This window comes from Hylobates moloch, unplaced genomic scaffold, assembly GCF_009828535.3.
Source record: "Hylobates moloch isolate HMO894 unplaced genomic scaffold, HMol_V3 SCAFFOLD_10, whole genome shotgun sequence".
NCBI classification, from domain to species: domain Eukaryota; kingdom Metazoa; phylum Chordata; class Mammalia; order Primates; family Hylobatidae; genus Hylobates; species Hylobates moloch.
Window position 1 is genome coordinate 86,041,648 of NW_026652285.1, and position 25,604 is coordinate 86,067,251.

General features: G+C 46.3%; 1 protein-coding gene across 10 annotated transcripts in view; it reads left to right on the forward strand.

Annotated features, from left to right (window-relative positions):
- Positions 1 to 25,604, forward strand: part of ZNF618 (zinc finger protein 618) — a 189,134-nt gene that overhangs the window by 73,281 nt on the left and 90,249 nt on the right. For all 10 annotated transcript variants that reach the window (XM_032164948.2, XM_058445576.1, XM_032164946.2 and 7 more), the window contains exon 2: positions 19,164 to 19,207. In XM_032164948.2, the coding sequence (XP_032020839.1) occupies positions 19,164 to 19,207 (44 nt within the window). The remainder of the gene's footprint in view (positions 1 to 19,163; positions 19,208 to 25,604) is intronic.

The window sequence follows — 25,604 nt, forward strand, 5'->3', positions numbered from 1 at the left end:
TCCAAAATCAATTTCCAGCGAAGTCGCGCCGCCTGGTAGCGCCGTTCCCTGCCCAGCCAGGCGAGGGAGTTGGCACGGGAGGCAATTCCCTGGCCTCTGGTGCAGTTCAGGTCTTGTCTCTACCTCATCTCTTCTGTGATTATCCTGACTTTTTATTTTATCTGCCCCGCTCAAATCTTCCATTAAACCCCCGTAGATCCTGCTTCAAACAGGCAATTAGACTAACAACGTAATTATATCCCTCAATGCTAATTGTAACTGGTTTAGGGGAAAAACAAAGAGAAAGAGGCTTCAAAATCTCTGGAAACTAAAAGCAGCGGTTACAGTTTCCAGGTATTTTTCTTCCGTGTGTGTTTCTTTGAGAGCCCTGGTTGCTGGCAGGCTGGCATCTCCATAGCTTGCCCAATGCCATAAGGACCACCATATCTGTCCCCCTCTTCTGAGCATGTGCTAGTTGCCACCCCCACCTCTGTCCTTCTCTGGGTTCCTGGCTCTGCTGGCTGTGTCTCTCATTATCTCTCCCTGTCTCAACCACTTTCACCCTATTAGATGTGGTCGGGTTGCTGGTGTTGGAAGAAGTAGCATTTCTTCTGGCTCTTGCTAGTGCTCCATCATCCCCAGTAACCATGGGTTGATGATCCATGTGAGTCTGTCTTGGGGAGATTGAAAGCCAGGCAAGCTGGACCTGGTCCTGGGGTTTGAGCCCAGCCAGGATCACGTGACTAGGCAGCCACAGGGAGACGTCTTGCACCACCTGCCTATACTCAGCATTTTCCGGGTCTGTTTTTTGGGCAAGGCCTGCACTCTGTGAATAAGCCTTGGTCTCTGCCTCCAGGCTGCCCTCGGCCTGGGGAAAGAGGCATTCAAATCATTGAATGGTGGGACCGCTGGGAAGAGTAGACATCAAAGGGGCTCCAACCTGGCCTCAGGTGGCAGGGTGAGATGGGAAGTGGAGTAGGGCAGGGTGGGGACATTTGAGAGGTTCCCTGGTGGAAGGGATGTCTAGGATGAGGCTTAAAAGATGGGGGGGAGAGTTGGCCAGGCAGTGAGCGTGGAAGCAGGTCCAGGAGCCCTGGTGTGGCCGGAGCATCTACTGTGAGGGTGGCCTTGATGGGAGCTGAAGCTGGAGAAGAGCAGGGACTATGTCTATGAGGAGGAGGAGGGGGAGGGGAAAGGAGGGAGGGGGAGGGGACAGGATCAGACTTGTGTCTTACAAAAGACCAACAAGCTACAAGTGGAAGTTGTTGAATGGGAGGGGGCTTGAATGGAGGCTAGAAGGCCTGTTAGAGGGCTTTTGAAAAAACCTAGGTGGTTTTTCATGAATAACAACTTGCTGTGATGGGGCTGGACTAGCTGTGTGGCTTTGGGGTGGTCACTTAACCTCTCTGTGCCTCCCTTTCCTCATCAGATTAAAGGGAGGGTATTTATATTTACCTTGCTGTGTTTTAGGGGACATATCAGAAATAGGCAAAGGTTCCAGTTCAGTGTTTGACATAGAATAGGCATCCAAACAATATTTGTGAATAGGGAGCTTTTACCAGGACGGCTTGGAGCACTTTTTCATATATATATATATATATATATATATATATACACTCCTCTCCCATTAACTCTAGTATTTCCAGAGGATGAGAACTCAGGCAGTTGTATGTTGAGGGGCCTCTTAAGTACATAGTGGCTTTTCAGTTATCATGACTTTTCCCATCTTGGAGTCGTGTCCCAAACCTTGACCTCATGGCTAAGGAGAACAAGTGTGGTTCTGTGCCATTTTCCTTTTCTTAGAAACCAGGTTTCCCAGTTTGATGATTGAATGTGCTGACACCGTTTCCCTTTGGGCAGATGGGACTCAAGTTGCCCCCGCAAAGCCTGGGATGGAGACTTGGTCATCATTCAGACATTGATGAGCTTGGAGCCCCGCTTTCTTTCAGTGACTGCCTTGAGGCTTTCGTGGCACTCCATATGGGCCATTTGGTGCCAGGTATTCCGGCCCTGGGTTTGCCATCAGTTATGTGGACGGGGCGTTTCATTAAAATTTCCATTAACTGTTTTTTCTTTTTTTAAGCCAGTGAGCAATTTATAGATTCATTAACTTTTTACTACACTTGTGAAGCCAGGAAGAGGGGAATAAAGGAAATGAAATATTTGGTCCACAGCATTTCACTAAAAGATGGTGGCCCTTAAATATGGACGAGAAAAGCTGGATAATTAAGGCTGGTTTGAAGAAGCATTTAGGAAGGGCTGGGATCTTCCAGAAGGACCCAGAATTGGAATATCCTGGCAAGGAATACCACCTTTTACCACCCCTTCCCTGCACACTGAGTAGCTGATCTGTCCTTTTGCTCAAAATGATTGATTTTTTTTTCCCCACTGGGTGTCTGTCCACCCCCGATGACAGCCTCTCATGGGAAGCACACCGCCTCAGGACTAACTCTGTGACTCTGAATGTATTTCCTTGTTTGGGGGTGCAGTCTGACTCCTTGTAGTCCTCTCATTGCATTCCCCTTTTGGGGGAGTTAGGGATGGCATGATGGTTGAGTGATGGGCCTTGGGGCCAGATAAGCTTGGGTTCAGATCCAGGCCCTGCTGCTAACTAGCTGTGTGATTTTGGATAAATGTCTTCACCTCTCTGAACCTTATTTTTTTAATCTATAAAATCATGGTAGTTTTAGGAACTCTGAGATGTCTCAGGAAAGTGACAGTAGTATGTCCTACCACACACTAAGTGGTGAGGACAAAATGGTTGACCAAGGACGCCTGACCCACATTCACATTCCAGACTTGCCATGCGGTTGGACTGCTCACCTACAAACATTCTCAATTGAATTCCATTCCCTAAAACAGCAAGGCACGTCTCAGGGCATCGGTTTCCCCTGTTGGAAAGTAGATGAATAATCTCTAGTTAATGAGGGTGTTGGATGAGATCAGACACATTTAATGAGCCTTTTAGAGTTGCTGGCACATAATAGTATCTTAATACATACTAGCAGTCGTATATCTATTGTGGCAACTACATGCAATATAAAAACTCTGCTCCCAGGGTCTACTGTATTAAAAAGGCAATAGGCTTAAAGATGACTTTCTCCAAGAGCCTCTTAGAAAGAGAAAATCTCAGTACGTGAAGGTACTCTGAGGTCATCCTGTTCAGCTCCCAGGTGGAGCTTGGATGCCCTGAGTGTTGAACTTCCCACTGAAGGGGTGTGTACCCAGGCCTATCCTCAGGAGAGATGGTGAAGGCAGGTCTTCGTAGAGTCACAGTCTTCTTCAATCAGGAGTAGCATGGAACCCTAGGAAATCACCTCATCCTAATACCTGCCTCTATAGAGGTACAGCATGAGTATTTGAAAGTATAATGAATTTTTCCTCAGAAGTGGTAATAATGGAAAGCGAAGCAGGAAAGAGGAAAGCATCATTCAATTTTGAGCCATCCAGGCCAAGTGCTTTTAGGGATACTGTATATGTGCATGTGGTGTTTGTTTGTGTAAACTTTATGTAAAGTTATATATAGAGAGTTTGATTCTGTTCTTGTCACTTCAGTCAGTTAACCTCTGCTTCTTCCTCTCTGTAACGGAAATCATGACTCCTACCTTTTGAAGAATTAAATGAAGTAATGGATATAAAAAATCACTAAACAAATGTATGTGGGGGATTGATAGAATATGTTATTCCTGCCTCACTCCAGACTCAGGCTTCCGGGAACCTGAGTCATCTTCTCCTTTAAGGATGCTGTGTAGACAACACTCTCTGTGCTGGGCTGTCTGGTGGGCACTGGGGAATCCAGAGGCACAGCTCCTGCCTGGGAAAGATGGATGGTCCAGCTGTGAAGACAGGTCATAAAAAGATGACTGAGTATAGCAGCCGGTTGATCAATATCTTTTGAATGGTCCAGGCAATAAGTGCTTTAAGAAAACAGGGGAGGGAGATTGCGCCCCCCCCCCCCCCCCGCCGTGGCCTGGAGGAGGTGGGAATGGAACCCAAAAGGAAGGGGAAGGGCTCTTTCCTTCTTTGCAGAATGTAGTTAAATGAAGCCTTTAGCAACAACTAGGACAAAGAGGTTCTAGGGGGTGAGTCTGTGTGGGGTAGGAATGCATTTGCCTTTTATGATACTGTCAGCAAACAGCAAAAATGTCCTGCGTGCCTCTGGAGTGTCCTTGAATGTGGAAAGTTCTGGGGCTCTAGGAGTGGGTTTCCCCTAGCCCAGCTGGTGTCATACTTTGGTCCCCAGAGCCTCTGATCATCATCCCTATAGGTCTGGTCAAGGGATGCTTCTAGAGTGTCCACTGGGTGCTTGGGTCTTCTGGGCAGGGGGTTGAGGACAGCATTACCCTTCCACATGATGAGTTTTCCGTACTTTTCTCAGCAACAGTGGAGTTATAATATGCTAGAAGGATACTCAAGCAACCTACATGTTGGGGGACCGGGCTGTGTGGCCAGGCATCCATTTCCCAGACTTCCAGAGTTCTTTAAAGTCCAAGCTGTGATTCCACTGGATAGTGCAGAGGATGGTGCAGTTCAAGACAAGACAGTTCTTGCTGATGAGGAGGCTGGAGTCCAAATGGGGGGCTGGACTCAGGTGGACTCTTTGGTTAGCTCTGCAGGGCAGTGTCTTCAGGTGGATCCTGCACTTCTGGAGTTTCCTATCTGAACTGATCTGTTGGTTTGACCTCAGTTCCATGCCTTCCTTTTCCCTGCCGTGCTCTGTATTGCAAGGAATTGCATTTCCTAGGTGCTCTTGCTCTCTGGCCTTCAAAAGTTTAACCAGTAGGATGCTCAGCAGGAAGACTGGAATGTGAAGAGGGAGGGAGAAGCCTGGGGTACTTCTTCTCACCCATTCTCTGCCTCTGGTGGTGTTTTCTGTTTAGCTCCAGCCCTTCCCTCTATGGTCCACTCCCAGTGGGCAGCCCTTTCCGTAATTTTACTTCTTGCTGGACAGCCCCAGTTTCTGATAACACCCTTTCATCCCTTTTATCTCTCCGGGGCTATGGGTGGTAGCAGCAGCTCCCTCATATGCTGATATCCCTAGTTTTCTCTCTGTCTCCTGTTTGCCTTCTCTATTCACTCATCACCTGTATTCTCAAATCCTTATATTAAATTGCCTCCATTGAAAGGGCCTAGAGTGACTTCTCCTTTTTTTTTTTTTTTTTGGTCTATCCTAGACCCTGAAGGCTATTCCCAAATCAGACCCCTTAGAGTGTTTGACTGGCTGTTGCCACCCTGACTCACCCCGTGGAAGTCACTAAGCTCATGAGTGCCCTGATGAATTCAAGGTACCAGATTTCCACCCCCACTCCCTGCCCACTGCAAAGAAAACAGAATTGTAGAATAATTTCAAAATAGTCTGGTTGTCTCGATTTCTCAGCAGGCACCCATTGGGATGTGCAGAATTACAATCTTTCATTTCTTCGTGGGCCTCTCATTTTGTAGGAATATGAGTGATTCCCTCCTTTCCAGCTGTGAGAGGAACTATTTTGCGTCTACTATTTTGATTTTGAAAAAAATTCATGCAGTTGTTCTCCCCCTCCCCCTATTTTCCTGGGCTGTTGATCTTGTGATATATTTATAGAGATTGTGGTTGGCTGACCAGGAGTTATTTTGCAATAGGAATTTGTAAGATTTCTACTTTGAGCATGTGTTCCAGACTTTTCTCTCTTTAAAAAAAAAAAAAAAAAATCTTACTTAGAACATCTACTTTGCCCTTCTGTAATTATTTCTCTTTCACAGCAAAAGTAAGCCCTGCACTTTACACATATTTTTTTCTATGTATATTTCTTTTGTCTCTGGTCTTCTTTCATCTTTGATGTCTCTTTTTACTACATATTTTTAAAGCCCTCAGCTTCTTTCTTGTATATGGGAATAGGTTTGCAAATGAAAATGTGGTGACCGGAAGAAGGGTGCTTTGGGGATCAGGAGGCCTCAGTTTCTCTGTCTGTAAAAGAGGAGCATCCCAGCACTTTGGGATGCCGAAGCGGGTGGATCACCTGAGGTCAGTAGTTCGAGACCAACCTGACCAACATGGTGAAACCCCGTCTCTACTAAATACAAAAAGATAGCTGGGAGTGGTGGCTCACGCCTGTAATCCCAGCTACTCAGGAAGCTGAGGCAGGAGAATCACTTGAACCTGGGAGGCAGAGGTTGCAGTGAGCCAAAATTATGCCACTGCACGCCAGCCTGGGCAAGAAGAGTGAAACTCTGTCTTGAAAAAAAAAAAAAAGAATTAAAAAAGAAGAGCACTGGACTAGATTAGAGGGGGCAAGCATGCTTCCATCCCCAACTTTACCATACTCACTGCAGACATTAGTAATCAATCTCAGCACTCTTTCTAACCGAGCTCTGCTGTGACCTCAGAATCTTTCTCAACACATGGTCCCAGGCAGCCACTACTAAGTGATTAGAACAGGCCATTCTTAAACTAGATGAAATGATTGCTTGGACCCCTTTCACCACCCTGGCTCTCTGACTGTTGGAACTACAATTCCTTTATGTTTTAAACCAGTTGACTGACTTTTATGAAGCCCCATCTTGACGTAACACATCCGTAGCCCTAGGTACTATGGAGCCACAGAGAAGCTGAAAACAGCAAGCCACCCTCACGGAACCTACAGTTTGGTGGGGAGCAAGGCTTCACAGTGGCGATGTTCTTAGGTGTGCTTAGGCACCTTCTTGGTGCTCTAGGAAGTTGTCCTGTGGTCAGGGAAGGCTTCCTAGAGGTGGTTAGAGTAGACTGTCATCTAGGCAGTGAGACAGCATTAGCAAGTTTCAGAATTAAAAGGGTCCTCAAAATTCTCTAGTTTATAGCTAGAGAACAGAGGCCCAGAGGAAAGACTTGCCCAAATTTTAATAAGTGGTAATAATTATAGCTAAAGTTTACTACTAATAAATCATTTTATAAAAAGTAATGATTTATATAGGTAGTACTTTATACTACTTAATAAGTGTCAGATGCTGTTATGAGAGCTTTATGTATTATGAACTGATTTGGTCCTCAGTCACCTTGTGAGGTCAGTACTGTTATTATCTCCATTTGACAGATGAGGAAACTGAGTCACAGAGGTTAAATGACTTACCCAGTGACACATAGTGTGTAAGTGGTGGAGCCAGGGCTCGAACCCAACCCATCTGCCTGGAGATACTATGCTGGGAACTACTGTGCCAAATAAATCCTGCCAGCCGGAGTGATGAGAATATGTTTGGCTTTTTAAAAAATATATTAATTTTACTTACCACCATCAATGTAATCTTAATGCCATCATCCAGATCTGTGGCTGATATAGTGTTGTTAGCACTGGCTGAGAATATTACAGACTTTCTATCACTTCATCCACCCAACAGCCATGGGATGGGGGGATTTTCATCTCTATTTTACATGAGAGGAAACTAAGGCTGAGAGACAGGATGTGTCGAGCGACTAAGTGGCCCAGGCAGAATTTGAACTCAGGCCTGACTGACTCCAGATGTCAGAGTTGGAATGTTTCTGAGAGGCCGTCAGTCCAGCAACCTCATTGAACAGATGGGTAGTCTGAGGGCCAGAGACTGCCTCTCGAGCAAGTCAGAGGAGGGCCTGGTGCTAACAGGGGTCTCCTAGAGTGTAAAGTTCCTCCTCCCTAGTGAGGCCATTCAGATATGCCAGACATGCCAGCATTACCCTGGCCATATCAAAGGAGGCTGAAGCCTTCGGTTCACTAGAAGAGATTTGAGGACAGCCTCTTCCCCTACTGCCATACATAGAAATACCTAACGGGGTGACTTAAAACCTTGTTCCTGAATTCTAGGTTCACCTGATTTGGAGTTTGCAACCCTTTGTATTTATAATAGATTTTTCTCTCCATGAAGCAAAAAAAGTTTCCTTTTTTTTTTTTTTTTTTACCCCCAACCCCCACTTCCTGCTGATCTGAAGTGAATATTTATCACATATTTAATGAGTAATCTGAGTCTCAGCTTGGTGAGTCTGTACCAGGACATGGTTTATGGCTGATCTGGTTTTAACTCGCTCCAGGCGGTTTTCCCTAGAGTTTTCTGTAAAATCATAAACCTGGAGAGAGAATTTTTGTGGAATTCAGTCACATGACTCACTCTTTTGTAAATTGTGAGATTAACTGTGACTGGAAAGAACTGAGATGCATTTCTTTTTTAAAAAAGAAAACAAGCAGAGCAGCATTTATGCACCCAGAGGAGCGTGTCCACGCTGAAAGACAAGGGGGAAAGTCACTCTCTCCAAGGTCACCCCACCAGCCTTGGAGGCAGGATGGCATAGGATTTGAAAATGTGGATTTGGACTTGGAGTATCTGGGTTGGAGTCCTGGCTGAGTCTTTCCCAACCGGTCCCTGGACCCAGCATGCCTCTAAGTCCTCCCCTGCACATGGGGACTGGTGACATCCCCACCTCTTATGGTAGTTGAGAACATTAAATGAGATGATGCATGCTGTACCCTGAGCCAGGGCCGGCACACGGGAGGTGCCCAGTGGATGCTGGCCACTTCTAGATTGCTAGGATTATCTTCATTTGAAGCCCTTTATGCTGAATTGATGATACTAGCTGGCACTACATAGATGGAAAGACCCTGTTCCAAGCATGACTAGCTCATTTAATCCTCACAATGGCTCCTGTGAGGTGGGCAGTGGGATCTCCCTATTTTACAGATGAAGGAACGGAGGCACTGAGAGATCATGATGCATCCGGCGTCCCACTCACACGTTTGTGCCAGGCTGATTCCCGTAAACATTACCCTGTTGTTGCTGCTGGCTTCTTTCTTCCTGGTGTACTGCTGGAGCCTGTGGGCATTTTGATTGCTGGTCCCTGGGAGGGAGACCAGGCTTCGCCTTGCCTTAGCTCAGACCTCAGCAAACCCTCCCTGGACTTTGACATCTGCCCCCTAACTGGTCTTGGTGTCTGTCATCGCCCTAGCCAGCAGCCCATTGGAGGACAGAATTCTGACCATGTTACTGCCCTGCCTGAAGCCCCTGATGACATGTGAAAGATATATGGGAGCTCCCTGCTATCCCTGAGAAACTCTTTTGTAAATGTGAAATTTCTTCAATATAAAAAGTGTTTTAGGCCGGGCGCGGTGGCTCACGCCTGTAAATCCCAGCACTTTGGGAGGCCGAGGCAGGCGGATCACCTGAGGTCGGGAGTTCAAGACCAGCCTGACCAACATGGTGAAACCTCGTCTCTATTAAAAATGCAAAATTAGCTGGGCGTCGTGGCGCATGTCTGTAATCCTAGCTACTCAGGAGGCTGAGGCAGGAATTGCTTGAACCTGGAAAGTGGAGGTTGTGGTGAGCCGAGATCGTGCTATTGCACTCCAGCCTGGGCAACAAGAGTGAAACTCCGTCTCAAAAAAAAAAGGTGTTTAAAAAATAAAAACAACACCTCACTGGGCCTGATCTAGGAAAAACCTCACTCTTTTTGAAACAACATTTAGAACACTTTCTGATCCTGCCCAGCTGGGGGAATAGAATGAACACACATTAATCAACCAGAAACTGTTGTAGTACCTGTTGGATTCATGTGCAGACTGAGGGCTCCAGCCATGGTGGCACCTGGTACCCTGGGATGGGAACTAAACTGTGCCTTGGGTGGTGAGTCCCACATAGCCCTGCAGGGGAGGCTGCTGCCTCCACCTCTCCGCAGATTTCCCCCTTTTCCTTTATTTATTTATTTTTTTGACGAAGTTTTGCTCTTGTTGCCCAGGCTGGAGTGCAATGGTGCAATCTTGGCTCACTGCAACCTCCGCCTCCCGGGTTCAAGCAATTCTCTTGCCTCAGCCTCCTGAGTAGCTCGGATTACAGGAGTCCACCACCATGCCTGGCTAATTTTTTGTATTTTTATTAGAGACAGCATTTCGCCATGTTGGCCAGGCTGGTCTCGAACTCCTGACCTCAGGTAATCCACCCGCCTCGGGCCCCCCAAAGTGCTGGGATTACAGGCATGAGCCACCACGCCCGGCCCCCTTCTCCTTTAAACGTCATGACTCAGGCCTCAGGTTTGGAGGTGAATTCTTGTATTCTTCCATCCCTCCCAGGGGCCCAGGTCTGTGCATGAAGGAAATGAGGCCCTCTGCACATATCTAAGACTGGCAGGGGTTTCTTAACAGCTGCTGCAGTTTATTTAGACAACAACAACAACAAAAATCTGTGTTCACAGAGCAACTAATATGTGCCGGCATCTTGCTGGGTGTTTTCCTCACATTATCTCAGTTGATCTGTGCTGCTCCCAGTAGCTCTCAGTCCTGCAGCTTTCTCTCCTCCACCACCTTCCCCAAACCACCATCATCTCTTCCCTGGAAGGGGACAGTGGACTCTGTGCTGGCTACCGCCTCCGGTCTGCATACTGCAGCTCGCAGTTGCTTTTGGGGTGCATATGCCTTCCAAATCTGTCCATAAGCCTCCAGCTCCCTTAGCCTGACTTACAGGACTTACTCATTCCTGACTGTTGACAGTGATGTCAAAGACTGATGATGATGATGAAGACTGTATTAGGGTCTAGATCCAATCTGCATGGCTGCCTATCAGAGAGAGGAGAAGAATCCACCTGTACCTGGAAACTCACAAGAAGCAGGCAAGACCCACACTGGTTCCATTCCAGGCATGCATGATTTATGTTTTAACACTGGACCTCAGCCAGGGCTTGGGAAAGACATAAAAGGCATCATAACTGAGAGGCGTAAAGAAAGTGGTCATTTTCCCTGGCTTTTCCTTGTAGTTGGAAACTTGGCCAGTCAATCGCGATGTCTCTGGGGCCTACTGTGGAGAAGATGCCTAGACCTGGTTTGGGGACGGTCTTCACATTTCTGTTCCATGGAGCATTGTGGCCACTCTGCAGCAAATGAAAAGGGGAGAGATCAAACCATTGTTCCTTCCCCTTCAGAGCTGGAAGCTACCAAGTCCAGAGGGAGGCGTGGGCTCCAGCCTGGGGGTCTAGTCGGGAACTCCTCGTGTGAGCCTGTGCATGTTGGGTGGGTTGGGCCCTTCCTTCATTGGTGAAGCCTTCAGAGAAGGCTGCAACCCAGCGAGGTTCAGGGGCCTGGGTTTCCCAGCTGGGCAAGGTGGTGCCCTTTTCCTCACTGCCCTGCACGAGGTGCGTGTCGCTCCTTGCCATCCAGCCTGTGTTAGCTTCACCTGCATCTAGAGTTTTATTCCCCCTGTTGAGTGTGAGCTTTGTGCTCCCTATTCCAGCATCCCTCCTCATAGAAGCTCTTCCTGACCCTGAAATCTGTTGGATCCTCTTGTCAAAGATGCTGATGGAACCCAGACCTTTCCCTTCAGAACACGTATCTCAGATGGCAATTATAAATTGATTGATTGAAGCCATTAAGTCATCAGTGCCTGTCCCCTTCACTGTTCTTGTTGCTGTTGTGTCCCCAGTAACTATTTTAGTTCCCAGCCCATAGTAGGCATTTACATCATAATACGTAGTGGTATTCGGGTGAATGAATGAAGAACCAGGTCTGATTCATCTTAGTATCCTCCACCGGCCAAGGCCTTGCCCAGAATCACACATCTAATAGGAACTTCATAAATATTTATGGAAAAATGGCACGAACTTGTGAGTTCCAGTTCTTTCAGGCCAGGGTCTTCTCTGGCAGCCTCTTGCCACTCCTCAAGCTTGGAACCTAGGGCAGTCAATGGCTTTGAGTTACCATGTTCAGTTGGGAAAGAAAACACAAAATTAAAAACCAAGTACAATGTGTTAGACACATACCACTGAATATGATCTAAGAGGCAAGGTCTAATTAGAGAATTTATCATATATTTGGTTTCCCAGGAACAGAATCCTCTTTGTAACTTGCAAAGCTCTTTGTAACTTTTTCAGCATTGGCCCTGGCACTTTTAAATGGTGTTTTTTAGGGACACCTGGTGAATAAATGCTGGAGCTGCCTGTGCCTGAGTTGGAGCTCTGTAGCTAGACAGATAAAGAGTTCATCCATGTGGTTTGGGGCTAAGTTTTATCCATTGGTTACATAGGGGAAGGGCCAAGTATATAGAGGAAATGGCTGTGGACTTGGGGTGAGAAGATGTGTGAACCTTGGCCAAGCCATTGGCGGTGGTATGACCTTGGATAAGTCACTTAGCCCCTCCAGGTGCTTGGTTAATTCTTGGTCACAGAGGGATAGTTAAACCGCAGTGTTTTCCCTGTGTGGTTACTGGGAGGATCTCATTCAGCATAATTATCTGTAAAGTACTGTGCTGATGGTTAGTATTCTCATGTGTGGGAGAGATGCAACTCCATTTTCCTTGGTGCTAAGGCCCATGATTTTTGGAATCTTCCTTGACTCTTCCCTTATCTCATACCCCACATCTAATTTACCAGCACCAACCAGTATATTCAGAACTCAACCTTTCCTCACCCTCTTCAGTCCCTGCCACCATCGTCTTTTCCCTGGACCGCTCCGTAGCCCCGCCAGCCTTCTGTTTCCCCCCTGGCCTCATGGTCTCCTTTCAACACAGCAGCCAGAGTGATCTTTCTAAAATGTAAGTCAAAGTATGTCACTTTGCCAAAAACCTTCTAATGGCTTTCCGGAGTAGAAGCCAAGGCTCTTTGGTGGCCTGCGAGGCTCTGCATGAGCTGACCTCCCATGATCTCTCCTCCTCTTGTCCTTGTGTACCCTGCCTCAGGTATCCTGGCATTCTTGCTGTTTGCCAAGCACACCAGGCATGCTCCTGTCCTGGGGTCATTTGCACTGGCATCCACTTTGCCCCAGACATCACATGGCCAACTCTCTCACCTTCTTACAGTGTTCGCCCAATGATGCCTACCCAACCACCCTACTTAAAATTGCAGCCTGTGGCTCCTCCCTTGTCCCCAGCATTCCTGACCACCCTATCCTTCCCTGTTCATGACTCCCCCGCCTCCCTCACACACCATAGAACTGATTATTTTCAAGCATGCTGTATGTTTTACATATTTATTACGCCTAATGTTAGCGTCTCCCCCCACTTGAATGTAATTGCCACAAGGGCATGGATATATACCAACTGCCTAAAATGATGTCTGGCTTGTAGAAGGAGCTTAGTAAATGTTTGTTGGATGAATGAGTGAATTCTCCTAATTTGAGTCTTGTGCCTCGGTGGGGGAGACAGAAAGTTACATGTTAAGTTTTGGGGATTCACTGGCTTTTGGAAAGGAAATACATGTATAAATAAAGCTGGAGTTGTTTCAGACCAACTGTCCTCTAAATATTAGGGGACATAGAATTATCCTCTGGGCAGGTCCTGGGTTGGTGGGTGCTTCTTGCAAGCACAGTGCCCCCTGCAGGCCTCCAGGTAAAATGCACTTGGTTGCACCCACTGCCGAGGCCACATATCCTCCTGCAAGGTTAATTGTACCAGCTGGTCGTTTAAAACAATGTTGATGTTTGTACTAACATATAAAAATATATGAAATATGTATTATGGTGTCATATGTATTTGGTAGTTTGAATGTAACATTCAAATGTATTGGTAAGAATTAGTAAGCTACAAGACTTCAAAGGGCATTTGAGCATGCAGAGAAACTCCCATTTCTCTCTGGGTTCATGTTCATGCTTCCCTTCCATAAGGGTGCAGAGAAGCCTGAAAAATACTGACCACTGGGCATTCAAAATTGTCCCCTAGTGGATTTGAGGTCATCCACCCAGAGCCCAGCAGAGTACTTGCCACATAGTAGGTTTTCAAGAACTATCTGCTGAGTGAATAAAGGAATGATTAATTATTTGAGGTCAATTGATATATTTCATTCAAGCATGATTGCCAATGCACCATTCATCTAAGCAACCTCATTGTCAGTATTTTTTTGAGAAACAATCATCATTAACAGATTCAACTATATTTGCTGAGTATTTGCCCTGTGCCAGGCCCTGAGCTGGGTGCTGGTGACATGGTCATGTGTGGGATGTGGCCTTTGGAGGAGGGGTAGCACACACCTTGGGGGGTGACAGACGCTTCAGGAACTGCAGCCCCAGTCCCAGTCCCGTAGAGTTGGTTGATGTCTGTGTGTCAGCAGCGTTGGGAAAACAATGAACAGGGACAAATTAAATCTAGCTGAGGGAGGAGGGAGCCATTCAATTCTCTAGAGACCAAGTAATTTTTGAGTTGCAGTGGGGGAGGAAAAGGCAAAATCCTAATTATAGCACTGTGAAAATGTGCTGCGCCAGGTCCATCCTGAACTTGGCTAGCTGAGGCGCCATCTTGGAAATGCCCCCTCCAAGATGGCGGCCCCCCTCTGCCCTCACAGAGCTAGGGGGACTGTGAGGCCCCCACATTTGTGGCAGCACCTCAGCCTCCCCGAGCCTCAGGCTCGGCTCTCTTATCGAAGAAAGGCATTTCATTCTTCGAGATCAGGCAGCCAGGACCTAAGGAGCTGTTTTTCCTCCATTGTGCAGGCATGACAAATCATTAATTTTTGATTGATTTGCTTAGAATTATGGGCGCCCCAGCATTCTTTCCGCCGCTGAACAGCTGTATAACAAATGAATATATCAGTGTGCACAAAAGATTGGAGATCTAAGAGAAGCAATTACATTGGCCACCCTCCCCCACCCTCACCCCTTCCCGGGCAATGAAGGGAGGAAATTTTTACTAGAAATTCCTCAAGTGGCTTTAAAAAAAATGCCATTTTATAATTGAATTAAATCTTTATCTCTTCATCTTTTGCAGCAGGTTTTTCCAAACACACACCGGTTCCCCACGTGCTTGGGTTCTATCCATCCAGTAGGAATCTTTAATAATGAAATTTCAACTTGTGAGAATTAAAACCAAAATGAAAAAAAGGAAAAAAAAGAAAAGAGCAAATTCTACCCCTCCTTTTCGCCTTTTTTTTTTTTTGCTTGCTGCTATTCCTTTAAGATTTTGGAACCGTACCAGTGCACTAAATGTGACCTCCATAACTTTTAAATTAAGAATTTATGCTGGCTTGAAATTTATGAAATATTTCAGCATGAAAGAAAGCCTTTTTCCCTCAGGAAAATTGAGCAATAAATCACAGCACTGTGGATTTACTGCCCTAGAGCCAGCGAGAGATAGGATTTTTTTTTTTTTTTTTTTTTTTTTTAAAAAAAAAAAAAAAAAAAATGTAATCATATAAGACAGCTTAGCTGCTATCCTCCCACTCTCTAGAATTTTTAATTTCAGCTGTTTCTGCTTGGATTTATTTCCAATATTCCTGCTCGGCTTTTCAATTTCCTCAGTTATTAAATTTTAATTCAGTGCATTAGCATTTAAATTAAAAAAGGGTTTATTTTATCGAAATCGTTGGCCAGCCCCCATCCCGGAGCACACGAATTGCCTGTTTCTGCCATTTGCACAAAATGTGAAATGCAGCTAATGTCTTACAACTTACATTTGCACAAATTTAGAAATAAAATTTCTGGGTTTGGAATAATATTTTCTTTCCAAGAAAACCCTTAACAAGAGAATGGAAAAGAACAGCTTCATATTCATTTGGGAGGGAAGAGGAGGGTTGAATGAAACCAAAAATAGCCTTGCCCAGGTCCTGAGGGGAAACTGGTGAATAAGGAATGGGTGGGGCTGGGAAGGGGGGACAGGCACCCTTATGTGGGTCTGCAGGGCTTGGATACACCTTCACCCCAGCTTCACGAGAGTAAGAAGGAGGATCTCCCTGGGGTCCTCCTTATTTTATTTGCCATAGAGGAGTCTGGTTTTAAGGTTGGGTCAGCTCAACATGGAGTGGGGGAGACGACCTGATTTAACCTCCTTCCCCCGACCCCATTTTTTACCTGTGGAGAATCTCAGGTCCAGAGAAAGGAACGAGCTTGTCTAAGGTTCAAAATGAGACTCAGATCCAGGGAAACAAGCTACATCCTTAAGGAGCACCCAGTCCAGTGGCAGAAGATGGTGGAACAACAGCAGCTGCAGTGGGAGTTTCCGTTACCTGAGTAATGACTACATATACCAGGGCTGTGCTTAGTACTTTAGTGACATTACTGTCATTCTGACTGCACCATTGGAGAAGGCCTTCGGGCTGTGGTGGTCTGGTGGCCACTCATGAGATGCCAACTTGCAGCTTGGGATTTGGGGAAGACCTTGAGGCAGAAGACCCATGATCTATCCCAGGCTGGCTCTGCGACTTGTTCATCTTATACATACCATTCTGTTTTTCTGTGCCTCAGTTTCCTAGACCCAATAAATAGTGGCCTCTGTAACTATAGGGTTGTCAGTGATTATTTTCATTATTATAGCCAAGCACTCACTAAGTACTTTTACACGCTATTACATGTTTTACCTTTTTTAAGCTGTCTCGAGTCTCAAGCCAGTCCCGTGTGGTAGGTCCTGTGATGAGCATCTTGCCATTTTGCAGATGAAGAAATCAAGGCCTTGGGAGTACATGTGACTTGCTAAAGATCACAGAGCTAGAAAACGGCAAAACCAGGACTTGAACTCAGATGATCTAACTCTAAACTCTGTTCTCTTAAGCTTCAGTTCAAATTGAAACTCAGGTCAGATTACACACAGTACAGATGAGTTTGTCGTTTAGGTTGAATCATATGAAATTGCTGGTGTTAGAACATTTTGGCCTCGGCACATGGCAACATCAGAGGTTCAGCTTAATCCACTTGGAAGGAATGGCTGTGATGTATTTGTAAGGACAGACCACACCGGCCTGGCGTGTATGGAACTCCACCCTGGGAGTTGGTGCTCCCAACACAGTGGGCTTTGGCTCTGTCGTCATGGTGTAGCTGGACTCGGCCAGGCCCACATGCTATGATTGCCATGTGCTGTGATACTGACACGTGTGTCTTGGACATCTCCCACTGAATCCATTGTCCATCCATATCCCAATGAAGCAACTCTCATCTGCCACCATCTGAACATCCCACACCCTGCGCAGGTAGAACTCTCCTCTAGTTGCCCCAGTTTCCCAGCAGCACCACCTGAGTCTCTGCAAAAGTATTTGACAACTCTTTGAATATTTTTAGCACTTTCTCTTTGTTTTATAAAAATGGGTAGAAAACAGAAATGCGTGCAGCTACCAGTAACATGAAGCTTAAGTACCATTCACTCAATAAAAGAGAAACAAAGGTGGAGGTTATTAGGCATGCTGAAAACAGAGACTCTTATCCCACGCTCTGTCACGTGTTTGCTGCACTTGAGCTGGTCAACTCTGTGTGAAATCGTGAAGGAAAAGGACAAAAATGACAACTTTAAAAGTGTGTGTGACAAGCTAAAAATACACGCACAGAATTAAGTCTGAAAGGCGAGAGATCCATTTGGGAGTTCACCATTTTTTTAAGCTCTCTGGGGCAGAATTTCCACCCGTACCACTTCTGCTGCTTATGATACAAACATTCAAACAACTTCAGCCTGTTTGCTTCGTGTACAAGTTTTGAGGAATGCAAGATGTCGGAAAGAGGCTGCAATTGATCTGTTCTTTTGCTCCCAGTGAAATGATATGCAAACCGTTTTCTGCTTTCTTGTTTCTTCTGTTGAAATAATATATGGGGAGCTCATTAATTTCTTCCTCCCCAACCTCAGATTTCTCCCTCCCTATTCGTCCTTAACCTTTCCCTTTGCCTTATGTGGGAAATAGGAGCTGTTTGATGTCACCCCATTTCCCAATTGGCTCTCCTGAATGTCGGTGGGAAGTAAAATGCTCCAGAACTGAGGATGTTGGACTTTGGAGTGACTCAGACCTGAGCTTATAGCTGTGGGACTTTCGATAAATAAATTCTTTGACCTGTGTTCTTGCCTGTAAAGTGGGGATATTATGGGGTGGAGGGGGGAGGAGCTGTGGTGAGGATTAAATGAGAGAAGGCGTTAATGTCCACATCCTAGCGCCTAATGGGAAGTTCTCCATGGGGAGCAAGTGTGGATGCCCGCTGGGACCAGACAGGGGCTGGGTGATTATAAGGCAAGAAGGGGGGATGGAGGCTGTGGAGAACCAAGTATGTCAGCTCTAGCTGCCTGTCACCATGTAGGACTGGGTATCATGGGGTTATCCAGTTTAATAAGAGAAGGTGGAGGTCTGGCCTTTTTTCAGTGCAATTCTTTTATTTTTATATATTGCCAATTTGTTTGAATCAAAGTCCGTCATCTGATTTTGCCAGTTTGCAACTTCTCGTAAGCACTCATCAAAAGGTGGCTGCTGGTGTTTTATTTCAGGTCCTCAGTCCTTCATCCGCAATCCTGAAATTCAAAAAAACTCGAAAAAGTTTTTATAACTGATGAGGCAGCAGAACTTGACCTGAAGGGAGAAAAGGCTAGTGACAGTCCTGATTGTTGTCTTGTTGGCATTTATCCTACGTAGGGTTACCTATGCGTATGTTTTACGATAGAAATATCAATGTGCTTGATTAGCAGGGGCTTTGCCAGGGTTGTTTCAAAATGTAAGACATAGGGCGGTACATTACCTTTCTAAAGTTGGAAAAATTCTGAATTTGGAAACACATACGCACCTGAATTTCAGACCTGTATTATCCTATGATTCTTATTAGAAGTGTTTTGACAAAGCTTGGGAATGTATCTTCAGCTGGCAGTGGTGGAGGATCTAGGCATTGTTCCCAGGTCTGCAACCTCTGTCAGCCTCTGCATTGAGGTCCCCCTGAGCACTGGTCTAGGAATCAGGACCCTTGGAGTTTGTTTTCATGAGACTTCAGGCAGCTCCCTCTGCGCCCAAGGCCCCAGTCTCTGCATCTGAACCAGAATTGTATGATTTCTGAAAATTTCATTTGATCAGCTTTATGTCCCCCTCCCCCCACACCCAAATAAAAGAGATTAAGAACTGGCACTCTCTTGCCTTCTGCTCATAGGGTTGGGAGAAAGAATATTTTAACATAATAGGATTTTTTCCCTCTGGTTGGTAGGAATAAATCTACAGCTACTGTTTTATTGGAAATCCCAGCTGAAAATAAAAATGGTACAATTCAATCTCAGATTTAGCTGGTTACTTACTTTTCACTGAGTCCCCAGGGCAGTGCAGTTGCTGAGTTTGTGTTGGCAGTGGGTGCTCAGTGGGATTTAAAGGGCCAAGCAAATGGGGTTGTGGGGAGGTGTTCTGACTCCCTCTTACCACTGGGCACAAGTTTGTCCAGCCTGGAGGAGCGGGACAGGGGCTTGTGGCCAGCTCACCCCACAGTCTGAAGGCTGGTATTCAGTGGGAGCTTGACGGGGTAGCAGCAGGTCGAATCTACATCTTCTGCCTTGGCTGATGTAGGTGTTTTGGGTTTCTTTTGCAGGCTGACGGAGCCAGTGCAGCCGGAAGGAAAAGCACTGCGAGCAGGTACACTCCCTCTCCCGCCCCCAGCTTGTCCACCCATCAACTCAGGTCTTCATGACTAACAGTTACCACTCTCTGGTCCTCACCTTCCCCCTGAAAGGATGGATGGTCCAGGCCAGCCTTCCTTGGCAAGAAGTATCCAGACTTCCCCAGAGAATGTGAGGTCATGGAAAGCATTTTCCATGTGGGTACCTGTGACCAGAAGCCAAGGATGGTTCATTCCTGAACCGGCCATTGGCCACTCAAGTTAAGAACTTAGGAGTGAAGCATAAGACTAGGCAGAAAGACCTGGGCTGGAATTCCATCTGGGCTGCTGCATGGTGAGCTCCTGGGGCAGCCAGTCCCATCCTTATCCAGAATCCATTGGCCTATGTGCTAGTGTCATGTGCTCCTCTCTCTGAACCAGTCATGCCAAAGCAGGGGATGGGATACTCTGATTAGCCAGGGTGGAGAGGGGGTGGCCTGTCCTCACCCTCAAGGATGGCAGGAGAGGGGAGAGGGGTGGTCCCCAGTGGAGAACTGGACTGTTTTTACCAAAGAAGGGAGAGATATCAGACAGGCCCAAGCTGTGGACATCATGACAGGTGTCACAGGTAGGTACCTGGTAATGTTAGCACCCATGCTGCCACTGCTGTTGCTGCTGTTATGTTGGGTAGAGCAAGGCTGGAATGGCCACGTGACCTTTATCTGGGGCTTTGGAGGCAGAAAGAAGGTAAGGGACAGACAAGAGAGATGGCTCCCCAGAACTCATACATAAAATCTAGAATTGATCCTAGGGTTACCTGTTAGAGCTGAGGGTCAGATTGTGAATGCCAAGCAGAAGAATTTGCCTGTTAGCCTGTGGAACACTAGTTCTTTAAAATGTTAATGGATTTTTTTGTGTGAGGAAAAAAAGCATTCTTTCTGTGGCCCAGTGAGTTCAGAGGACAGTGGGTTAAACAAAATTAAAAAGGTTTATTTGCTGTGGGACTTTCCAGATCTTTTAATATGCTAATGTGTGTGCTTGAGAAGAGAGAGCCAGAGAGAGAGAGAGAGAGAGAGAATCATGTTTCTCAAACTTCTTAACCATGGGACCCCTTTTTTTGACGTTCATTGCATTGAGCAAGTATTCCTTGGAACGTACTTTGAGAAACCATGGAAAGATATTGACATTCTCTGAGCAGGAGAGTAAGGTGTTAGGCTTGGTGTTTCAGGAATACCACCCTGGCAGCCATTTGTTGGGTGGATTGGAGGCTAGTAGAATAAAGGCCATTATACCAGGCTGGAGGTTTCTGTAACCCAGAGACCTGTATTGTGTGGCAAATATTTTATGCTTTGCAGGCTGTATGATCTTTGTGGCAGTTTCTCAACTCTGCCAGTATCATGCTGAAGTAGCCATGGCGATACATAAATATGCCCATAAATGGCCATAGTTTGTCAACCCCTAGTCTAAACTGACGCCTACCTGAGAACCTCTGCAACTGCTGTTCCCTGTGTCTGGAATGTTCTTTCTCTGATCTTCCCATGGTGAATGCCCTTTCATCTTTCAGATCTAGAGTCAGTTCTACCCTCAGGGAAGCTTTCCCTGACCCCCCGTATCAAGCTACCTGTACCCCAGTATGTGGTGTGTGGCCTTCATAGCCTGTTTATGCTCTTTAATTATTTCCTATTCATTATTCATTATTTCCTTTTCATTATTCATTATTTCATTCCCTTCCCTGTGTTCCTTTTTTTCTGTCTTTCTGAGAATGCCAGCTCCATAGGCAGAGAACATGTCTGTCTTGTTCACTGATGTGGGCCTGGCCCCTAGCAGGCTCTCAGTACGTGTTTATGGGATAGGCACACTAGATGAGATGGAAGAAGATGTGTGAGTGACGTGGAGACAGGGAGTGTGGAGAGGAGCAGGTAGAGCTCAGAGATGGTGCACTTGGGCCTGTGGTCATTGGGGGTGACCCATGTAGCGAGCAGCTGCCCAGCATTTTGTGTTTCTCTCCTGGGTCCCTAGGAGTGGAATTTGTGTAAGTACAATGTGTGAGGCTGTGGCCTGCGGGGCAGTAGCAGTCGTCAGACCGGTGCCTGGAAGTGTTTCTTGGATCAGGAAATCAGGACTGGAAGGGGCGTTGAGTTTGTCTAGACAACCCTGTCATTGTGCAATGGGAAGATTGAGGCCTTTGGGAGGAAGGGCCCTGCTTAGGGGCGTATAATGAGTCGGTGGCTTTGTTGGGTCTTGAACCTGCCAAAGCTGGTGCTTCCTCCACTCCTCAGTGCTGTGCCCAAGTGAGGGTCTAGACAGCCTCTCCCACTTTCCTCCCACTTTCACTAAGCACCTGCTCTGGTAGGCCCAGTGCTGTATGCTATGAACTCAGATGGGTTAGGTGCTAATTTATTCACCCAGCCAGACATTCGAGTGTCTCCTGCATGGCAGGCACTGTTCAAAGTACTGCGTGAATGAAGAGACAAAGCACCACCCACCCCTTGTCAGTCCTGTGGGAATGTGGTCTGCCCTCACTCTCTAATGCATGAATCTCTCCTACACAAGCATCTCTGCCTGGTAATTGCAGCCAGAGAAGAACAGGCGGGTTTTCCCATGGTGGCTGCCTGAAGCTCTGAATTGAGTATTATCCCCCTAAGGCTGTAGGTGGTGGAAGAATGCTGAGATTGATTGGAGATGCCTGCCCAGTCAGAGGAGGGGTAGGGTAGCATGTGAGACAGTGATTTGTTCTCCCTGCTAGCCTAGGCTCTCCATCACACATACTCAGTGACTGAGCCCAAACCTGGGGTTTTGTGTGGCTTAAGGTGTAAAAACAGACTTTCTAATAGTAATGACTACCATTTAGTCAACATTTCTTTGTCAGGCTCTGAGCTAAGTGATTTATGTGTATTAATTTATTAATTTTTCTTTTCTTGGAGACAGGGTCTCATTCTGTTGTTCAGGCTGGAGTGCAGTGGTGCAATCTCTGCTCACTGCATCCTCTACCTCTTGGGCTCAAGCAATCCTTCCATCTCAGCCTCCCAAGTAGCTGGGACTACAGGCATGCAGCACTACCCCTGGCTAATTTTTGCATTTTTTTGTAGAGCTGGGGTTTCACTGTGTTGCCCACGCTGGTCTCAAACTCCTGAGTACTAGCGATGCACCCATCTTGTCCTGCCAAAGTGCTGGGATTACAGATATGAGCCACTGCGCCCAGCCTTCATTTATTAATTTAATGTAATCTTTATAACAACCTCATGAGAGAGATACTCTTATTATTCCCACTTTACAGATGAGGAAGCTGAGGCACAGAGAGGTTTACCGGCCCAAGGCTGCCTAGGTGGAGGTAGGCAGTAGAGCCAGGAAGTCTACCTGAGTCTGACTTCTGTGATGCACTTACTCACCATGCCCTCCTGCTTCTTGGTGGGAAGGGATTAGTTAACACGTGTTACAGGAGCCTGTTTGGGGCCAGGGACTGTGCTGTAGGCTGGGGGCCTGTCAAGAAGGTGGGACTCTGGAGGAGCTCACAGGCAAGTTTATAGATTCTGTGATGAAAACTAATCCTTTGAAAGACCAACACACTATTACTTATATAGTGACTCGATGTTCAGTCTGAGAAATAAATTATATGTTAAACGTCAAGAGAACATTGTCGGGCCCGGTGCGGTGGCTCACCCCTGTAACCCCAGCACTTTGGGAGGGCGAGGCAGGCGGATCACTTGAGGTCAGGAGTTTGAGACCAGCCTGGTCAACATGGCGAAACTCTGTCTCAACTTTAAAAATACAAAAATTAGCCTGGCATGGTGGCACCCACCTGTAATCCCAGCTACTCAGGAGGCTGAGGCAGGAGAATCACTTGAACCCAGGAGGTGGAGGTTGCAGGGTTGCAGTGAGCCAAGATCATGCCACTGCACTCCAGCCTGGGCAACAAAGTAAGACTCTGTCTCAAAAAAAAAAAAAAAGAACATTGTCGGTGTGGTGGCCTTGCTGACATCACTGATGATTTGACCGTGGTCAGGTGGGATTTAGATGGGTAGACACTTTGTACAGCATTAGAGCTCATTTAATCCCTGCTTCAGATGGAGAAATGAAGGTCCTGAGGTTCCCCAAAGTCAGAATTAGGTTAGACGGCTCTGAGCGGAATGACCTTGAAGGACCCCCAGCCCTCTAACGTGGGCCTCCACCCCCAGCTATGCTATGGCACACTCTGCTGCTACGCCAGGGTCCGCTTTCATCCCAGCGCCTTCCTCTTGGCCTGGAACACATAATGTTATTTCTCCAGAGGGCCTCTGGCTAAACCCCAAAATCAACAGCATGGGCTGCTACGGAATTAGTGTTAAATTGAGGGGGACAAGGAGAGGTGGTGTTTCTGATCTTAAGAAACAACCGAATGTGGTTTGGTTTACTTCCCTGTAACCCAAACTGGGTCGATTTTACAAGACCAGTGATCCCAGCACTTGAGGTTAATGTCGATCTGGTGTGCAGGTTACAAATCATGTAGCACAACTCCAGCCAAACCCCACTTATTCTAAGGGTCAGGGGGACTGTGGGGCCTTAACTTTGGAAAATTCTGAAGGAAATGCAGTTTTTGTAATCAAGTAAATGCAGTTACAGACTTGGCGTAATAAAGAATTTTATATATATATATTTTTTTTTTCTTTTGTCAGCTGAGGATTTTCAGAGCTGGAAGGACAGTAGAAAATCTAGTCCAGCCCTTTCATTTTAGAGATAAGGAAATCTGGGATAGAAGAGGTTAAAGGGCTCGTTATTTTGTTATAGGTTGCCCAACAAGTGAACAGGATCTTGTAGACAAGGAGACTGCGGAGGAGAATAAGAAAAGATCAAATCTCATCCATTTGTTCCACAAATATTTACTGAGTTCCTACTAAGTGCTTGGCACTGACCTGGGTGCTGGAGGCACAGCAGTGAATGAAACAGACAGAAATCCCTGCCCTTGTAGAGCTGGTGTTGTAGTGGGAGTAGAGCAGCTATAATAAATACATAAAATATATGCTTGTTAGATAGTAACAAGTGCTGTGGGGGGGAAAAGCAGAAGAGATTGGGAGAGCTGGAGACAATGTTGCCCTCTGATTTGAGCATTCAGGGAAGGTGAGTCATGAAGAAGGATCTGAAAGAGTTGTGGGGGCTGAACCAAGCAGTCATTTGGGAGAAGTGCATTCCAGGCAGAGAGAACAACAGGTGCAAAGGCCCTGGAGCTGGAGTAGCAGCAGGGAGGCCGGTGTGGCCACAGAGGCCCTTGGAGACCTTTGTCAGGACTTTGGCCATTCCTCTGCGTGAGATCAGGAGCCACTGGGGAGTTTGAACAGAGAAGTGGCATAATATGATTTGGTTTTAAAAGGATCATCTGGCTGCCAGGAGGATAAGATGTGATGATAGGTGTTGCCAAGTGTTCAGGACAGACAGGACCTTACACAGTAGGCTTAGAGCTGAGTTTCTGAAGGGCTGTTTTTTTTTTTCAGGCTTGAGGACTTTAGTTCAGCAAAGGATTATGTGTAGCCTGCATCCAAAAATGTACAGCCTCCTGTGTGGTTCTTGGATGGCCCCAGAGTGGAGCAGCTGTACTCCTGTGGTCCCCATTCTCCATGCCCCCTGAACCCTCTGCCTGGTCTGTCAAGCGTCTTCCTCACCATCTCTCCAGCCCTGCTAAGGGTCAAGCAGCCTAGTGCAGAATTGAAGAGCCCAGACTGTCTGGATTCAGATTCTGGCACTGCCCATTGCCTGGTTGTGTGACCTTGGGCTCATTACCTAGCCTTCCTGCATTTTGACTTCCTCATCTGTAAACTGGGGATTATATTAATACCTCCTTCATAGTGTCGTCAATGAAGATTAGGTGTAATAATATATATACCCTTAGCAAAATGCCTAGTTCAAAGCAGGTGTTCAGTAAACATTTATTTTTATTACTACTGTGGTGGATTCTGGTTCCTAGGAGGAGATAACGTAGGGTGGCAATTGATTCCTTGTAGAGCCTGGACATTGGAGAGAGGGCTGGAGGGAGAGATGACGATGATGGAGCTCTTATTTGTTGAAGGCCTACCATGATCCAAATATGTGTCTTGTATCTTATTTGATCTTCCCAGCAGCCCTTCCAGATAGTGATTGGCATCCCTCTTGTTCAGAGGGAATTGAGGAATAGACTTGTCTGGAGTCACCCAGATGGTAAAATGGCTTTCAATGTAGCTAAGTCTTGTTCTTTAATTAAGCCAAGATTTTTCACGGGTGGACCATTTTATCTGATAACCACATGTGTGTGGCTGCATAATTATTTATATCTTCTTCTTGTTTACCATTTTGGTTTTCAGCAGCAAAATAAAAGTAGCCCTAAACAATGCAATTTCCTTTGCATAAAATTTCACAGCAATACAGATTGAGTATTCCTAATCCAGAAATCCAAAATCCTCCAAAATCCAAAACTTTTTGAGCACCAAC